The 20,659-nt window shown below is 44.1% G+C and overlaps 1 protein-coding gene across 1 annotated transcript in view; it reads left to right on the top strand.

The window, feature by feature from the left end:
* Window positions 1-20,659, top strand: part of syngap1b (synaptic Ras GTPase activating protein 1b) — a 95,573-nt gene that overhangs the window by 47,533 nt on the left and 27,381 nt on the right. Inside the window, 5 exon segments of the mRNA XM_042107704.1 lie at window positions 11,535-11,593; window positions 11,595-11,630; window positions 14,742-14,863; window positions 18,735-18,888; window positions 19,704-19,802. Of these exon segments, the coding sequence (XP_041963638.1) occupies window positions 11,535-11,593; window positions 11,595-11,630; window positions 14,742-14,863; window positions 18,735-18,888; window positions 19,704-19,802 (470 nt within the window).

Genomic DNA, 20,659 nt, shown 5'->3' with positions numbered 1-20,659 from the left:
CTAGGTCTATTTTGCTGTGAATATGCTCTAGGAAATGATAGTGTAGACTAACATTGGATACTGTGATGGAATCTGTGGTATGTCATATGTATATAATGCCAAACAAATGGAGTGGTCATAAAAAACAAGGGTTACAGTTTATGGAAAGTAAAGACTGAATTTGTAAAGCCACTCTAAATTCATCTTTACCTAACTAAATGTGACAGGTTAAATGGTGATTAAATATATGGAACGACAATTCAGCATCTGCCAATTCTGTGTATATGGTGTTATTTAACCATTGACTTTCAGTGTACATTTGTGTTTCATTTTGCTGGCAGCCTATACCTGAAATTCCACAATGATGACAGTCTCACTGAATGCAATTCCTACTTCCTCTTTGAACAAACTGCACAATAGGAAAATGCCCTTGACGCATTTATCTGGACACAGCGAGGGTGTCTGTTCACGAAGCACTACCTTGACAGCATTGTAATGTCTCATTCATTTGCAATGGTTTCATCAAGAGGGCATAGCGTACACACAGGATGACAGCTGCACCTATGGGAATGCACATTATAAATGATTCAATTAAGTTTGATTGCTTTCTTAAATGTCTTTGATGGGCTGAGTGTTAAATGGTAGAGAGCCACTCTGCACCCCGGTGGGTTTTTGCACAGCTCATGACGGCTCATCTTTGGTTTATGAGGGCTTTATGGCATAATAACGTCCTTAAAAACAATTTCAGTCATGTCTTACAATGAACTGGCATGCCATTTTTACTTTTAGTCTTTCACTTGATGAAGCATTCGTGCCACTACATCATAACGGCATCATTGTATGAAAAAATGGGGGCAAAATAGGTACAATTTTATAACTGAATACCTGAACCCACTTGAACACATAATGTGGCTGTGATGGAATGTGTTGTGTCCTCTTCGACACAATTTATTTATCGTACACATTTTATCTTACATAATTGATGCATATGTCTCCCAAAAGCGCAGAGTTAACAGAGTAAAAAAATAGCTTTTTACTGTAAAGCAGCACTAAAGAAGATTTACTCTCGGGGTCCCCATACAGTTGAGAAGCGCAATAATAAACAAACTAAATATGCGTCTTTTGCTACAAGGTATGAACATAACTTCGATACAGTATAGAGGGAATGCATCGACAGCAGTTTGTAGAAATAAATCTCAGAATTCCTGTAGCATAGCAGCTTTTCCATTTTGATTTCGGAAGGGGAGGCAGTGTTCCTACCCGAACACAGAAAGGTGCTAGGCCGGTAATAGTCTATAGAGGGCCGCTAAGACAATGGCAGAAGTGCTGTCATGTTATAAGGTTATGTGCCATCAAAATTATATTGGCAACGTAATGTTAAGATAAAAAAATATATAAAAAACTTTTAAGGGTGCCTTTAAAAAACTTTTACAATGCTGTCTTTTTTTTAACATTTTAATCATGTTGCCAGTGGCATTTGATTATTCATGGTCTTGAAACTAGCCATATCTAAACCTGTATCAATAGGCAAGACCTCATCTGTAGTTTTAATACACACAGCATATCATGGAGAAGGCTCTGCTTGACACACTTGCAATTGACTGTTAAAATGTGAGAGATCATTGTACATGGACTCTATGTGCACTCCCAGAAGTGAGCCATTAATGATTCAATGCACAAAGTTGGTTATATTCAGTGTCAGGTAAAGGGATCATAGTGAAAGCAGTTGCTTGCTCAGGAATTTGCTGTCAGGTCTGGAATAGCAGTGAGTGCAGACCACTGAATGCACTGTTGAATATGGAGACATTAAAGGCCTCAACCTAGCACAAAAACAGGACTATATTTGGTTTTAGTTATCAAAATATGGGTGCTGCTCCATTTGGTGACTTCCTTGCAGTTTTTTTCCACAGCTTTCACTTACTGTTATACTTTCTCGATTGTTATGGAGCCTCTTATGCAATGTTAGATTTGACATTCAGAATGAAAAAAGAACATGAGTTCTGCTATTTTGCCTAGTCACAGGGGATGTTGCCAGGGTCTAGTCAAAGATAGAAATGAACTTTTTCTTCACATTCCTACACCCATGAATCCAGTATATGGTCAGAGAGAAAGAAATGTGGTAGCTACGAGTGGACTAGGGTCTGCTGGAGGCAAATATAACAAATGACATGGTCTGACAAAATCACCCAATGAATATGAGGTGCTCAACCAATCAGAACAATTATCTGTCTTTCAATCATGTGTCATCGTCAAGGCAGTCCATTTAGAGGGGGAGGGTTTTTTGGGACTGACTATGGAGGCCATATTTGTTCTATCTTTATGCTGGCTAAGCTTTCCTAAAATTCCTTTTTGCCTTCTTTTCTTTAGCAGCCAAGCTGACCCATACCTGTTCTCGAATACATATTTCCAATTAGGCTGAAATTCTTCTTTAACATAATACAATAATTCTCTCTTATAGCGCTTTGGATGAGCATCATCTTAGCATTCACTAACACTCTCCCTGAGTACACAGTTGTATTTACTGAGACTACTGACCTGAATGTAATTCCTACACTCTTGAATCCACAAATTATGGATAAACCAACCGTACTCATCTACATTGAGTGAATGATGATTGTATTTAAACATAACATCAGCATTCTTGCAGATCTGTTTGAGACATGCTTGTATAATGCTCTAGGTTAGAGAGACACACAAGGGCTTACATGCCTAGCCATGTCAGCCATTTTGAATTTAGACATCTATTGATTCCCAAGAGCCCAAGCTTTCAAATAGTGTATAATATGACAATGCTACATAACAATATGATGCATGCCATTGATTTAGTATGTTGGACGGAGCAGGGGAGGGGGGTAAGTGTCCTGCTGGCGGTACAACTGCAAACCTGAGAGTGCTGTATCTCTAACCATATGGTTAAAGATGCTCTAAGTGATGTAACACAGTTTTTAAGCTAAAACATTTTTTGTCACTGCAAACATCACCTCACCATCCGCTAGCTGCCTGTGTCCTGAATACACTGTAAAAAAACACAGTCTGTATGGACAGCCTAGGCTCCAAAAACGGCAACAGAAACAACTTGGTCCAACCTGGATCATAAAAACATAACAAACTGTTCCAGCCAATCACCGACGAGATGTGCATTAAGGAGAGTTTTAATTGCATGGGAGGGAGGGAGAGGGATTAGCGAGCTAGCTCTCTGTTTTGTTTGAACGTCAACAGAAGACGTCAATTGTGACATACATTCAATCTGAAATACACCTTTAAAAAAGAAACTAATGCTAGTCACATCAATTTGATATAGCAATTAGATGTGATGGTAGATCAGCCTTCATTACAGGCGCCCCTGTCTCTTCTAGATTGTTTTGCAAGTAGCTGGATCAGCTAACAATGCTAATAGTTAATGGCATCAATAACAATGCTAGTAGCTAATGGCATCAAAAGACTACATAGAAACAGTTGTCAAGTTAAACTGACTGACCTGATTAGACTGGTGTGGCAGGACTAGTACTTAGATGGACTAGTACTTAGATAGCTTCAAGCTTTTTGCTGGAGGATGAGTCATCAAAGTGGATGCCCACCCACCTCTGTAACACAGAAAAGAGCTAGGTTTACCCGCTGAAATAAGATATAGAGTTGGCCATTTACTTTGTTATTCCACATAAAAAGAGGCCTCCTACTGATATTCATTGGTGTGAAGTGGAGTAGATAATGAATTCTCATGTGAGTGAACTATTCTTTCTAACAGAACACTTATAAACTAGGATGGTAATTTTAGCCACATAATGCAACCTAATATTATCTCATAGCTATATAAATAACACTGAGACACAATTAGTTTGAAAGTAAAACTAAAACACTGCATCTATTTGTATTCATTCCTAAAAAAGACTAAAAATGTGTTCTCTATGCACCACTTACCACTGTGCTGGCCAGACAGCAAAGATTGTCTCCTGGGTGGAGACGCTCCACTGTGAACTAGATGAGATCATTGACACCTGTGGGGTTTTTGATGCATTTTGCTAAAAAGATAACACATCTTTACACACCACTGTTGTGTTTCTAAAAATCTGATCATATTGGCACGTATTTGTTCCTCTGAAGGTTTTTCCTCTTGTTTAAAGGGATTTTTTTTCATGCCATCACCACGTATGGACTTACTCAACGGGGTTTAGAAATACATCTTGAGCCTCTGTAAGGCAGCTGAAGTCGGAATGGTCTGGAATATGACAAGAGGCAGAGCACAGATTATTCTTCATGCGCTGTTTCTTTAATGCTTCCCCGCTATTAGCACCTCCTATGCTACATTTAGAATTTAATATAGAATTATTGGCACTGGCTCACATAGAAAATGAACTTATGGCCATTTGGTGTCTGCAGAGGTTGTTTTTTTCTTGAAACTATGTGGAATGTTTAATTTCTGGTATGAGAAATAGTTCTTCTCTTGCCTCAGCCCAAATCCATTTAAAGATTAACTTAAGATATCTAAATACTTCTTCTCAGTCGATTCTCATATTGCGTGATTTCTCCCATGGGTCCCCTAGGAGAAACAGGTGAGATCTCATTTTAAGCTTTATTCTGGGTTTTTACTAAAGTGGAAAAAGTAGTGTGAGCGATGACTCACTTTAAGTAAATTACTTTGATGTGAGTTACTGCATTATAATGGACCATGCATACTGCATTGAACCCTGTGTTCAGTTTTACTTTGCTTGTTATAAACATATTATGTATGGCAACTTATTTGCATGCTAAGATGCAAGATAGCTTGTTAAGACATTGTTCAAGAGCCAAGCTACATTGCACATGAGTGTAGGTCAAACTTAAGCTTCATGTGAGGTAAATATTGATATATTGTCCCATTCTCCCTCGATTTAAATTTCACAATCTCCCTTTAGTTGACCGACATTTAAAGCGGTGGAGGTAAAAATGTTGTTCTATGTCAGGGGAGAGGTGTTCTTCCCTCAATGCTCATGCATGAGGAGCATCACAATTTGGTTCATGATTTGACTTACAATTTGTCCTTTTCGTTGTTAAAATGCGAGCTTGGTTCCAATATTTAATGGCATGCAGAAAATTATTACATGCTTGGATTTTGGTCCCTGATACAGTTTATTTAGCCCCAAGGCAGGCTGCAAAGATCATAGATTCCCGTGTGTTTATTTTCAATTATTCAGACCACTAATAAACTAATTTGCAGTACTACAGAAATTCATGGGTGAAATAACAGATGCATTTCAAATGCTTATTACTGCTACCTACAGAATACAAAAATGCTCAGGGCTCTGCTAAGGAATCTACCTCTCCGTCTTTCTGTCTGTCTATGTCTGTCCCTCCTCTCTCTCTCTCGTTCTCTCTCTCTCTCTCTCTCTCTCTCTCTTTCTTGCTCCTTCTCTCTGTTGCTGTTCCTCGCCCTGACTTTCCTCTCTCTGAGGGACTAAGCTGGAAGCTGTAGCCACCCACACACTCCAGCACTCAGCTTCACATCAGATTTACATTCAGAATGAAGAGGTGCAGGCATTCACACACACACACACACACACACACACACACACACACACACACACACAGAGCATATACACACATACTCCCACCCACTCGCACCCACACAACTACACATGCGAGCACTGTCTCCCTCATTCCCTTCCCTTCTCTCTCTCTCTCTCTCTCTCTCTTCCTCTCATTTTCTTCCCCTACATTCTCTCCTAGCTGCCTGTTTCTGTCTGATTCACATGTGTGTGACATCCAGGCATGTATGCACACAAACACACTCACACAGACACACAGACACACAGACACACACACACACACACACACACTAACAAACAAAGAGAGAAAGAGAAGAGAGAGACACACACAGGCTACCTTCAACATGTTACTTTTGTTTGGATTTCTGTAGTGAGCACGTCAGTTGTTTAGATATTCCTTCTCACGTATGGTTTGCATTGGAAAGGCAGTGCACAATGCTGTATAGATGTGACACATGTGAGCATAAGTCCCTGTCTTCACAGCGAGTCCAACGCAAGGTACAAGGAAGTGTTGCCATGGAAACTAAATAAAGAGCCTGGATTTTGATGAAAAAGGACAGAGTGAGAAATTGAATTAAATGAACTTCTTGAGCTCGTCCTACGGACGCTTTTGTTTGGTGTAATTAAGAGAACACTTAACAACGGCTGCAGTAGGGCAAAGCCAAGCCTGTTGGAGGCCACTCGTAAAGATGGCTATTATTACAACACTTCTCTCCCTCCCCACCTCTCTCTCTCTCTCTCTCTTTCTCTCTCTCTCTGATCCTCTTTTTCTCTCTTTCTCTTTCTCTCTCTCTGTGTACACTCTTAACCGTCCTGCCTGTGCTAGCCTCGTGGTGTCTGTGGTTTTACAGTTGACTTCGTGGCTCATAATAAACCAAATGTGGCCACGGATGTCCAGTTATGTCATCTAAAGCGGAAGTTAAGTTACCAACGTGGGATAGAGAAAACGTTTGAAAAGGCATGACTTAGATCTTTTTTCGCGTACCCCCTGAAATCAGTCCACGTACCCCAGTTTGACAACCATGGAATTCTAACACATAGAACGTCTAAGAGAGCACTTTTTTTTGCTTTTGTAAAAATTTGACAGAAATAGGAGACAGCCATTTCAAGGCAAGGCCACCTCAGACAGAGTGTGTTTTTAATCTTGACCTTTCTCTCCGGGCGGTTGGCAGAAGGCTATTTGCTGGCGTTTTTATGCATTTTCCTCCATGCATGCAGGGATGGATTACTGCACGGGCCTACTGGGCCCAGGCCCAGGGGCCCAAGGGGTCAGGGGGCCCTGAAGCCCAAGCCTTTGCATGGAATCATTGCCTCAATATCAACAAATCAGGATGTAGGCTATGAATCTGATTGAATTTAGTATTGGCCATCCCCAAAATGCACCAGAATACAGGAAATCACATCAAACAAATTACAAAATTTCTGGGGGAGGACCGCCCCCCCCACATATACGACAATAAGTGGGGGACCCTTAATACATCTGGGCTCAGGGGGCCGAAGATTCATAATCCGCCCCTGCATGCATGGCGTGCTTGATGGCCTGAATTAAGGTTGTGAATGTGAACTCATAACGAAGTTCATGTGAAGAACAACACTGACTCCATCACTTGTAGCTCTGTGTGCTGCAAAGCCCCTAGTTTAGCAGTTTCTCAGTTTATTAATGGAGTTCTGATGAGTCTTCTGTAGGCTCCTGTAGATGAGCCACTGTGTGTGTGTGTGTGTGTGTGTGTGTGTGTGTGTGTGATTGAGAGGGCATTCTATTGTGTTCTTTAGCAGATTGATTTGCCAAAATGTCAAGCCTGGGGCATAACACTGAATTTGAACTCTGTCTGAGGATTATTTAAGTATGTGTCTGTCATTCTTGCGTACTGAGTAGTTCTTTGTAGAGCTAAGTTATTGAAGTAGAAGGCAATCCACTTAAAGCATTTCAAATATATTTTGAAAGGATGGCTGTATTGACATAGCCTGGCAAAAGCAAAGTGAATAGAGTCTGGTCACTCATGATTGGGATTGGTTTACAAGCTGGCATGGTGGGCGTAGATATGCCGTTAACTTTGAAATCATTGGTCCAGCCTAACCAATTACATTGAACAGAGATTCCTAACGTTACTTCCTACTTCACCTTAACTTTACAAACTGACCATAAGCAGCATCAGCAATCAGGAAACAATGTATGTGGGCCTACCTTTGCTGTAAATACATTTCTGCTGTTTCCTAATGCATTTTTTTGCTCCTACCGTTCTTTCGGTTTCAAATCTACATGCATAGTGTCATCCCCTCTCATTGCTGATTGGGCAGGTAGTCTGCCATCTGATGGAAACGCTAGTGAATTATCGTGTTCCAGACTAGTATCTCCCTGAAAAGTAGTCCCTGAAAAGGAGATCCAGGAAGGGCGGGGCCAAGTTGTCAGATCCTTTTTTGGAAGTTACCTCTGTATAGACCCTTTCCTAGAGGCTTTCCGGTTGAAAACCAACGCAGATACTTTGAAATTAAAATGAGTCAGACTTAAGTGTAATGCTCTACAAAATGTTGATTTTTTTGTCCCCAAGTTACTCAATGTAACTCAATGTTGTTTTCTGTGCCACCAGAAATGCCTTAGGAAAACACATGGTTGTTTAATGCAGTTGAAAGGGTCTATAAGACAACTAACTCAGATTTTCAGATTTAAGATACAGAGGGGCGTTCAAATTCAACAAACAGTGGCAATGGTTAATGGCAAACATATTTTTAAACATTCATTTTCAGCAGTAACACTTTGTCCATCTTCTCTGTATGTTTGCGGTTAACTACCTCCTCAGGCGGTTTGCACAGTTTTTGCAAATGTTCGTGAAAAAACTCACGGCTAGCAACATTAGCAAACGTTTGCAACACTGTTTGCAAACATTTACGAATATTCGCCCATGTTTGTGAATTAGAACACATGTCTGGACTGCCATTGCAGGATTCATGCAAATTGTACAATGCAAGTAACAATGTGGATTGTATTCTTCCATTATGCAAACAATAGACCTGTATTTCAATCAGTGCACGGATAGCTCATGTGTCTTGGGTGGGTGTTAGTGTATAAAGAAGTGGAAATGACTGCAGTAAGCACTGGGTTTGTCTTCGTCCCCATCAAATAAAGAAGCATCCAGGCAACGCAGAGCTGGCAGAGCAGTTCCCCACCCCACAGAGCCCAATGCATCTGATCCTGCTCATCGTGCACGATGGATTTTAGGACTCCTGTGTGTAGCGTTAGGGAAGTATTAATCTACTACTGCTGCTTATAAACAAATGTGTGTGTGTATGTGTGTGTGTGTGCGTGTGCGTGTGTGTGTGAGTGTGGTACAGTATGTGTGTGTGTGTGTGTGTGTATGTGTGTGTGTTTTTGGGGTAGCTTTTTCTTGTCTACATTCCGGTGCCACGTCTCCTCCCAGGTTGTGGGGAGGCTGTGGAGGGCCAGGCTGGGGAGATGAGGCTGCAGTAATTGGCCTGAATGAATATTTACGCTGTTTTCCCCCCTGTCTTGTGAGTGAGTGAGGGAGTGTTGAGCCTGTTTTGCCTTCGAGGTCTCTACTTGCTTATCATAACAATGAGGTGATATCTTCAAATGCGAAGGAGGGGGGGGGGGGGGGGGGGGGGGGGGTTCAGATGTCAAGATGTTTTTTTTTTGTGTGGGGGGGGGGGGGGTTATGTTGTGAAGAAAAGAGGGATGAATGGAAGAAATAGGGATGGAGAGAGACAGAGAAGGATAAGGGGGAGGCAGGAGGAGTGAGAATGCTGACACAGGGGGTGAAGCGAGAGGTGCTTGGGAGGACGGTTTGTCAAAAGTGTTGTAGGGGAGCAGCGGTTGAGAAAAGACAGAAAGAAACAGAGGAGAAAGAGAGAGAGAGAGAGAGAGAGAGAGAGAAAGAGAGACTGAGGCAGGGAGAAGGAGAGATGAGAGTGGAGCGACTGAAGAGGCTGCGGAGAGTAGACAGATAAATGCTCTATTTGAATTATGTAAAATAGGTGCGTGGGAGAAAATGAGCAAAGTGTGCGTGGATGAGAGGGTGAGAGAGTGCAGGAAAGAGGGAGAGACTGACAGAGAGAGAGAGGAGAGAGGGCATGATGGAACGAGAGAGCGAGAGAACAGGAAAGAGAGAGAGAGAGCAGCACAGCTGAGAGACAGTCAGAGAAAGGGAGGAAGAGTGTGTGCGCGCGCGCGGGAGAGAGAGAGCGAGAGAGAGAGCGTAGTGAATATTTATAGCATCAGAAATGTGGAGCCTATCATTGATCTACTGGGTTGAAGTGAACACTGAAAAAAGGAGAGAATAGCAGAAGAGAGATGAGGGCCTCTGGGTGCGTTTGGCACCAAAGCAGGAGAGCTGCACAATGATAAAGGATTGGCCACTAGCACACCCAGATTAATTGAGATGTCCACTTACATGTGCTTTGTTTTGTTAGAACCCTAATTATCTAACTGCATACTTTACAGGCCCAAGAGTGCATCAGAGCACACAGCTTTTACATCTGTCAAAGAGAAAGAGACGGAGAAAGAGAAGGGGGGAGAGAGAAAGAGAAGGGGGGAGAGAGATGAATGAGGGAGGGCTGGAAAGCTTCCTCACGAAGAGATTGTGGCTCTGAATTAGGGACTGACTCAAGGACAGCAGTCAATAAGTGCTTTGTTTGGCTTCCTGGTACTGCAGTCCCTGCGGACATGTCTTTTTACCTCTGGCAGGGTGATTTCTGGCTTAATGTACCAATACAAACACACACACACACACACACACACACACACACACACACACACACACACACACACACACACACACACACCTGCTCACACTTAAAGACAACTGTGCACATAACAACCATACACATGACATAACAATAAAATCTCTCTCACTCTCTCTTGGATATATACACATACATGCATGTGTACACACACAGACACACAAAGAGAGAAAGAGAGACAAACACCAACACACACACACACACACACATGCCTCTCTTCTTGATTTGAGTTTAACCTTTAACCCAGTCTCTCTGCTACTTCCCCTGACTTCTTACTGGACCTCATTACAGAGGAAATAGAGTGACATCTGGACAGCTCACCATATGTGCCCTCTACTCCTCTCTCTCTCTCACACACACACACACACACACACACACACACACACACACACACACACATACACATATACACACACACACACACACACACACACAGACACACACACACACACACACACACATATACACACACGCATACACACACGCATACACACACACACACACACACACACACACACACGCATATACACACACACACACACGCATACACACACACACACACACAAACACACATATACAGTACACACACGCATACACACACACACACACACACACACACACACTACAATAGATACACTCTCAGATAGATATGCACACACAAACACACACACACAGATAGGCATACACACATAGATAGACATAAACACACACACACACACACACACACCAGGGAGCCAGAGGCGATGCCTGAGGGAAATAAAGATGAAAGTCAAGGGTGAATGAGAGAAAACAGCTTTTTATGATTTACTTAGTTATCAATGCCCTCTTCCCAAGGTGAAGGCCTTTGGGGCAGCCGTGGCCTACTGGTTAGCGCTTCGGACTTGTAATCAGAGGGTTGCCGGTTCGAACCCCGACCAGTAGGAAGCGGCTGAAGTGCCCTTGAGCAAGGCACCTAACCCCTCACTGCTCCCCAAGCGCCGCTGTTGTAGCAGGCAGCTCACTGCGTCGGGATTAGTGTGTGCTTCACCTCACTGTGTGTTCACTGTGTGCTGAGTGTGTTTCACTAATTCACGGATTGGGATAAATGCAGAGACCAAATTTCCCTCACGGGATCAAAAGAGTATATATACTTTTACAGCTCATTCCAGATGCTCCCCTCTATTTACATGAAGGCCGCAGGTTGTGTGTGTGTGTGTGTGTGTGTGTGTGTGTGTGTGTGTGTGTGTGTGGGGCTTTGTTTGACTTGCACTTGTCTAAACATTTTGTCTCCTCTCACAGACAACGCTCGCGCCAGGCGGAAGAGCATAGCCACCGGGAAGCAGCCGAGCATGGAGACCCCCCCCCTCTGCCCCCCCTCAACCCTTCCGACAATCCGTGAGTAACCCCCCCTCCTCCCGCCCTCGCTCGCTCCCCCCCTCCCTCTCCCTGTCCCTCCCCCCGTCCGAGGACGACCCGCCGTACCTGCAGGCGCGCCACCACCCCTGCCGGCGCTCGGTGGGCACCCCTGGCACGCCGCCCCTGCCCCGCTCGCTGCCCCTGTCCCTCTCGCCCTCCCTGCTCCTCTCCCCGCAGCCCTGGCCCCAGTGCAGGAGGGCGGCCAGCACGCCGCCGCCGCCGCCGCCCGCCCCTCGCTCGCTTCCGCTCCTGCTCTCCCCGGCCCTGTCCCTCACGCTGCCCCCGTCGCTGCCCCCATCGCTGCCGTCCCCCTGCCGCTCGCCGTTCGCTCTCTGGGCAGGCGACTGGAGGCTCCCCGGAAGCCCGAGTCATGGGGCCACGTCACCGCTTATTGCGCCTCTGCCCTCCGTGGAGGTATGTGATGTGACCGACCAAACGACTGACCGCATGAGATGTTTGCGTAAGCCGTTTGACGTTAGCATAGAAATATCAACTCAGTGTGATTCAGTGCCCCCCCTCTCAACCCCCCCAACGCCCCCCTGTATGCATGTCAGGCACAGTGTGTTAGTCACGCAGTGTCAGCACACAGCACTGGCCAGCCACATCCTCAGGTGAGAATCAAACTCCACGCAGCCTAAAATCATGCCATGTGAAAGGAGCCTGTGTGTCCTATTGGGTAGAGCCAGCAAATACAGACATTAGACATGCATGTGAATTACAGTGGGTTTAGAAAACTGTTGAAATATAAACTATACTGTAACTTAGAGTCATTGTAGTCATGTATAATTCTAGAAACTCTGGGCCAGATGTACTAACGCTTTTGTGGCCACTTCAGGCGTATTTGTTTCGCAATGTGCGAGTAAAATCATTGCGAGGTATGTACAAACAGGCCGCAATGATGTAAAAGTGCAAACTGCCTGTCGCGGGAGCTGAAAGTGGCAGATTGCGTTTTTCGTGTCATGCATATGCATTCATGGGAGGATCCAGGGGAAAGTGGGAGTTTAGCGTAAAAAGATGGGAGGGGAAGCGTAAAGAGCGCCTAATTATGTATTCCGCAAAAGCGCCCATCTATTCTGCGCCTAAATACTTCCGCTTTGTAAAAGCAGGTGTTAATCCAAATTGCAGTTCAATGTGTCAATAAGAGAACCTTTCAAACACAACAGAATCACTATTTAGAGCACCAGTTTTGTAAGTCTTTGTACTATCAAAAGCAACATTAACTTTAGTTGACCTTAAATGTCTTACTTTCACTTTCATGTCATTCACTTAAACTTTCCTACTTGCTAGATTTGACCAATCTTCCATAACCTACGTGCACAAGTAGTTTGAGTAGAACTACTGATCTTCATTATTTCCCTGCTTTGTTCATCTTATCATGTATGGTATTATTTCATGATCGCTAAACGTTTGTTTCTTTTTAATGTTGTCATCAGTTAACTTCATTTAACTGTGCTTGTATGTAGGCTCTGCCAGTTGTAGATGTTCGTAAATTGCGTTTATGGGCGGAGAAAGGCAGAGAAAGGCGCAGTTTACACTAAGGATTGAACGATTGATAAATACGACGGAAACTTGGGTCTGACAGCGTTCGCAATCTGCGGTTTGTCCATGACGCTGATAACGCTACGTTCACAAATGTACGTACATCTTGCCCTCTGTCTGTAACGTTTAGTAGTTGCATGGATTTACCGTCTACTCTATATTCTTACATGGGCGGCCACATGCACATATAGACATGAAGCCACATCATGTTGAACTGGGCGAGTAACACACTGCAACTCTTCAATAGGAAGTGAAAAGCTCTGTGTTTGACAAACTGTGTAAGTTCTGGGTATATTAGTGAAGAACGGAAATGATTTCTAAGAGAACCGACACTGCAGAACCGACACTGCAGAGCCGACACAACAGAACTGACACTGCAGAACTAACACTGCAGACCTACAGTCTGCAGACCCCTTATCTCTTCTTGATTTGACTTTAACCTTTAATCCAAATTTGGAAAAAATGAAGAGAGCTCTGCACATTTTCTGATGTCATCCTACGGTTGCTGAGTGACGGTCATATTCAGATTTGCAGTGGTCTCTTAATTTTGAATATGACTGTCAACTCATTTGAATGTCACTCAGCAACCGTAGGATGACATCAGAAAAATGTGCGGTGGTCTCTTCACTTTTTTCTAGAGCTGTATATACAGTATCTCTGAGAAGACATCATGGCCTAGACTGTGGCTCAAGGCACCTGATGAGTGATATTGCTGAAGTTGTAGATTTCTTTATGTTTTCCCCTAAATCACCATTATCACTCTGAAGAAGAGCTTTTGGCTCAAAACCTAGGGCGATTAAATGTTTTTTAAGGAACTGGGAGTGCTGTCCTTTTTCTATACATTAATTATACCACAGTAAGGATTCAGCACCTAGATGACTTTGATCAGAGGGTGTTGAGCGTGTTTTTTTCAGTGATCTTCCCCTAAACCACAAAATGATAATACTGTAGTTATTCAAGCCAGAGTTTTTGTTTGAAATCAGTGCTATATTCAACTTTCCACATTGTAATAATGAAAATAATAATAATAATGATGTGTCATATCTGTTTTAATATCCTTAGTTTCACTGTGAGGTACTGAATAAGAAAAGATAAGATTGCCATGAATATATATGCCTGTGTGCTCTATGCTGACATGTCAGTGGGCTGCAGTCTGTTGGTCATGTAGACTGGGCACTGCTGACAGGATGAAGCATTGTCTGGGCTTATATATGGACCAACACTCCCCACTAATGGCCGCAGAACAGCAGTGCAACAGTCAACGGATCAAACTCCTCCGCTCGCTTGACTAGCTTGTAATGTTTCTTAAATCTGTCTTTCTGTCTGTTTAACACTCACTTTTTCTCATTGGTGTACATGTTAACCTACTGTACAGACTGAAAAGTCAAGTGCTGTGTTTACAAGTGTTTGTTTCAGGCTTTGTGTTTTTGTTGTGTTGAGGATTTGTGGTGTAGTTTTCTGCTGTCCATCATGTTGTCTATGTTCATTAGTTTGGTGTTTGGTGTTTGTAAATGTGAGGACCTAACTCTCTGCTGTGCTCCCTCTGCGTAGAGTTTCCTGAGCCGCAGACTGAAGGGTTCCATTAAGCGGGCCAAGAGCCAGCCCAAACTGGACCGCACCAGCAGCTTCCGCCACATGATCCTGCCCCGGTTCCGCAGCGCTGATCAGGACAGGTACGTCAACCCCACCCCACCACCACCACATACCCCCTCTATTCCCACCCCACCACCACATACCCCCTCTATTCCCACCAACCCCCCCCCCACACACACACACACACTCTCTCTCTCTCTCTCTCTCACACACACACACACACACACACATTACTTACACACCCTACCAACCCTACTCTCCTCCCCCCACCTCTGGCCCTTTTCTCACTGTCTTGCCTGCAGGTAGCTCTGTGTGTGTGTGTGTGTGTGTGTGTGTGTTAATATGTGTGTGGTTGTGCCTATCAGCAAAGCTCGGCGGAGGCTCTGATACCTTGAGAGAGAGAGATGGGTTGGCTGGCCCGTCTGATGAGATCAACAGGCACCTGTAACCGCCAGAGGCTCTGATGCTCCCATGGTGTTTCCTCATGGCTCTTAGTTTGATGCATTACATATATTTATTCTACTGCTTGGGTGAATTTCCCATTGTCCTACGTAATTTAGAACCACCATTAACCGTATGTTATTTGCACACCTATGAAGTAGATCAATGTTTTTGGCTGTATCACACTTGTATATTAATTCGCCGAACACGTCCCGTGGGGGCAGCTGTGGCCCACTGGTTAGCACTCTGGACTTGTAACCGGAGGGTTGCCGTTTCGAGCCCCGACCAGTGGGCCGCGGCTGAAGTGCCCTTGAGCAAGGCACCTAACCCCTCACTGCTCCTCGAGCACCGCTGTTGAAGCAGGCAGCTCACTGCGCCGGGATTAGTGTGTGCTTCACCTCACTGTGTGTTCACTGTGTGCTGTTTGTGTTTCACTAATTCACCGATTGGGTTAAATGCAGAGACCAAATTTCCCTCACGGGATCAAAAAAGTATATATACTTATACTTATACGTTGCATCCGAGCTGTAAAATGCAGACGTTCAGAACATAGCAACATTGTAGCATATGACAGAGGTGGCTTTTAGCTAGACTGCTGAATGACAGCAGGCTAAGTAAAATAGCGATGTTTCAAAGCTAAAGTTCATCAGAATCTTGGGATACGCCCGCTTGACAACAGGAGAGATAGAACTAACGACTGGCCTTTGGCCGTAGCAACCATCTATTTAGAACTAGTAACGGCAGTTTGTCCTGCAAGTTCAAAAATTAGCGGATATGTGTCGGAAGAAAGTAGTTCTACAAACAAGACAGTTTTAGCGATTAAAACGTTTAAATTGTAACAGGAAATGAACACAACGCAAGTGGCAACAGTGGAATAAGCGGGATAATGGACTCCACTGTGGTCTGTTCACAGAAATTAATGCACTTACGAGGTTTAAACCGTTTCGCGCCGGGGCCGTTTTACAACCTCGACTGTGCATTAATTTCTGTGAACAGACCACCGTGTCGTCCATTATCCCTTACATAGTATATATATATATTGTACCTTGTACTTCCTTATGTACTCCTCATACACATTGGCTATATAGCCTACCTGTGCTGTGCTCCTCAAACACAGAGGCTGCTTGTTCTATGGCAACTTCATGATTATAATGTATTCCAAACCCACTGTCAAAACACTACCTTGAAAAGTTACACCGTCAGAGTCCGGTGCATTCCGTTTTCATGGTTTATTCATTCACTGAACCTAACTCAAGAAAGGCAGGTCAAAGATTTTTGAAGTTTGTGTGTAGGCTACTCTCACAAAGGCCACGGTCAGTCTTAATGTGACGTGCTTCAAAGCCACTGTGTCATTTCCTTTTCAATGCCTCCTCTCTTCAAGATATCCCCAACTTCAGTATGTCTCCTGAGCTGCGCTCCGTTGAGCCAAACTGCGGCAATTTATCCACTCACCATCACTTGAAATGTGAAACCACATGGTGTCTACATCTCTTGTTTTTGAATTACATTATGTTTACATGTATTTATTTAGCAGACGCTTTTTTATCCAAAGCAATTCACGTCAATTATATTACAAGGGCCAGTTACATTGTCTCTGGAGCAACTCGCGTTTAGTGGCTTGCTCAAGGGCACAACAGCGGAAGCCGGGTATTGAACCCACAACTTGTCTCTTTTCTTTTATCAGAGCTATTATTTCCTTCAAAGTTGCATGCTGTTGGTTAGTGCGTAGTATCCAACCCCAGTAGGTATTGATAGCTGCTCAAAGCGCCCATCAATATACGCATGACTAATCCAAGGGGCTATTTCAGGTACATCAGTAGCCTGCTAATAATGCTGATGATGTGGTAGGCTGATGAAGTTCATACTGTGCAGGAAATGGTAGAGTGGTGTTCGTGATGCCCTGTCAGGAGGCCTGGTCTGTGATTTAGTCTGACGCATGAGCTGCGTGTGTCAGCGGTGATATGATGTGATGTGCAGGCCAGTCTGTCGATTTCCTCTCGCTGCCCCCTTCCTGGTTCTCTCTTTTGACCTGGTTTGCACACACACACACACACACACACACACACACACACACACACACACATTTTTGTCCTTTGCAATGCGCCTTATTAGGTCCCACAGTTTACATAACAATGTGATTTCCTCTGAGAGGTATCTCCCTGTCTCCCCACCTTTTTCATCTGTTCCTGTCTCTCTCTCTCTCTCATCTTCCTCCTCCCATCACCATCCTGGTCATACTCTCTCCCTATTCCTCTCTCTCTCTCTCTCTCTCTCTCTTCTCTATCCTATTCTTCCTCATTCTCTCTCCCTCCCCCACTCTTGCTTTTATTTTTCTCATTCTGACTCATTCCTTTGGGTCTATTTATAACCCTTCCTCTCAACATCCATGCCTCTCTCCCTCTCTCTCTCCCTCTCTCTCTCCCACTCTCTCTCCCTCTCTCTCTCCCTCTCTCTCTCAATTTCTCTCTTTCCCTCTCCCTTCCTCTGCCACCACTCCGTATGTATGTAATGCTCCGATGCACATATTACTTGTGAATGTACAGTATACAAAACACTGAGACCAGGGGGATCGCAAGGCTCTCGGATTCATCAGGGACACAATAGTAGGGACTTTGCACTTTCCTTTACTCCTGTCTGTCTCTCGCGCTAACATTCTTCTCTCTCTCCTGTCTGTCTCTCGCGCTAACATTCTTCTCTCTCTCCTGTCTGTCTCTTGCTCTAACATTCTCTCTCCTGTCTGCTCGTTTTCTGCCTGTATTAATGTATGAGTGAATGAATGAGTGTGTGTGTGTGTGTGTGTGTGTGTGTGTGTGTGTGTATGTGTGTGTGTGTGTGTGTGTCTGTGTCTGTGTGTGTGCGTACATGCATGTGTGTGTGTGTGCGTGCATGTTGTGTGAGTGTGTAGATATGTATATACATGTGTCACTGTATGTATGTGCTAGGTGGTTAGGTGTGCTAGGTGTGAGACATAATTACTGGGGCACTCAGCACCACAGGCGAAACCATGCTTATGTTTGCAGTACGCCATCTCTGTGCGTCCCAGACGTCCAAATAGGCAGTTTTGGCAGTTCTCCAGGAAAATAAAATAAATGAATATGTATGTTTATCTCCATTTCTGTGTCCAGATTTTCTGTAAAACTAGTGACAAACAGGTGTTAGTGCTCTGAGCTTTCACTGGGTTTCAAAGGTGTCACAATCAGTAAATAAGTTATTATAATCTTCAGTGACTTTTCCTTGTTTCCTGTACTCATAAAGGATAAGGTTTTACAACCAGAAATATTCTCTGAAACGATTTGAAGAGTTAAGCTTGACATGCACAGCCCATTGAATAAAAATTAATTCCACTCTATTTCATTTGCTTTGTATCAGAGTTCCACATCGCTCACAGACTAACCTCAATTAGAATATATTGCTGCCTTGCACTCTAGGTTTCACTGAAATACTTTTTTTCCATTTCTTTCTCTTACTCTCTTTGTCCCTTTCTTTTCCATTTGGGGATGTTCGCTGCAGGACTCGCCTGATGCAGAGCTTCAAGGAGTCCCATTCCCATGAGTCTTTGCTGTCTCCCAGTAGTGCTGCGGAGGCACTGGACCTCACCCTGGACGAGGATGCCATCATCAAGCCTGTCCACTCCAGCATCCTGGGCCAGGAGTATTGTTTCGAGGTGGGGCCCTCTTCTCAAAAGCTGAAGCATTTCAGCTCCATCGTGAGGCAGTGTTTGTTGGTCCCTTTCTGTGCTCCTCTGCAGGTCTTTCAGGTTCCTCTGTTCATCATCTGTTAAACTGTGTGCAACACTGGGCTTGAGGATAACCAGGTGTATTAAAGGAGAACTCAGTGCTACAGTGCTACACTCTGGGGGGCATGATTGTAAAGGTGCCCCCAGAGTTGTAACACTGTAGCTGCCTGGCTCCTCAAGCTGTCGGCTGCAGCAACTCAAGCTTGGTAGTAGCCGACAGTACTCGGTGACCTTGAGAAACAGACATCTATGTAAAAAATGGCCAGAGCTCTCCTTTAAAGCAATGAGTTACGAGCTAAAATGGCTGGTTACATACATATGTGACTGTGCCGGACTGGCATATCATGGTGGCACAACTGTGTAGGAGGTATTGTAATCCCCACAGTAATGCTACCGCCATCTGGCAGTCTGAAGGATGCAGTGCTATGCTAAGGGTTTGAGAGGAGAAGCTGGCGGTGTTGAGCTGTGGCACCCACACAAGTTCTTGTAGGCCCATATCTGAGTTGATTTACTTTCTTTTGTCCCTTTTGGTGGAGCCAGATGACCAGCCTCATGAAGGCTTATGTCCCCAATCGGATCTTCTCCACAAATGTTGTATCTCCCCTATTTCCAGGAAACGACATCTCTTACTCTAGCATTCTCAGATTATATATTGTACCCCTTAGACACCAGGCACATCCCACTGGTTTATTGGGGTGGTGCTTGGCGTTTCATCTCTCCTCTATGTCTTGCTGTAAATTCAGGTGACGACGGCTTCAGGAACAAAGTGCTTTGCATGCCGCTCTGCCGCAGAGAGAGACAAATGGATCGAGAATCTTCAGAGAGCCGTCAAGCCCAACAAGGTACAACAAAAAAGTCAAAACAGAGACAGGAATTGAAGACTGGCGTGTAGAGATATCTGCTGTTCGCCATCTCTCCACGCTCCCATGCTTCCCATTTGTCTGATGTAATCAAGGTGTCTCTCTCACATGCCCATCTTTAATCTCTCCACGCATGCCTGCTCATGTTATCTTTTCATTTTCAGTCAAGTGCACTTGAGGCAGATGTCATTTTGCGTTCTATCACCAGTAGCCTGGCAAACACCTTTCCTATTTGGTGTGTGTGCGCATTCTACAAAAATGTTATATGAGGATTTTTTTGAAGGACGGAAGGAGATGGGTACAAAGAATGAGAGAGAAAGAGAAAGAGTGAGAGGGTGGGAGAGACAGAGAGAGAAAAAGAGAAAGAAGGAAGGAGAGAGAGAGAGATAGAGAGTGAGAGGGTGGGAGAGACAGCGAGAGAAAGAGAAAAAAAGAGGGAGAGAGAAAGAATGAGATGGTGGGAGAGACAGAGAGAAAGAGACAGAAGGAAGGAGAGAAAGAGAGAGAGAGAGAGAGAGAGAGAGAGAGAGAGAGAGAGAAAAAAAAAAAAGCGTTAGTCATTACAGCATGACTGTGATTGCCTGGATGGCTCAGTTTGCTCATCCAATCCAGATGCACTGACAGCAGGAGCCTAGAATTGAGCCCTCAAGCACCAAGGACATGCCACAGGAAATAGGAAATACATTTTTATACAACAAACAGCACTATCATTACAAACCTTAGATTTCCAGGCTGAACAGGAGGTAACAAAACAAGGGAAAAGACTGAGCAATGCATTTGTTTAGCAATAAATGCTATGATAATGTTTTGTACGTGAAGTCTGGAGAGCTCACTTTCTT

This window comes from Alosa sapidissima, chromosome 10 (genome assembly GCF_018492685.1).
Source record: "Alosa sapidissima isolate fAloSap1 chromosome 10, fAloSap1.pri, whole genome shotgun sequence".
Taxonomy (NCBI): Eukaryota; Metazoa; Chordata; class Actinopteri; order Clupeiformes; family Clupeidae; genus Alosa; species Alosa sapidissima.
The sequence above is the reverse complement of the archived record's forward strand: the minus strand, read 5'-3'. Positions and strand labels throughout refer to the sequence as shown.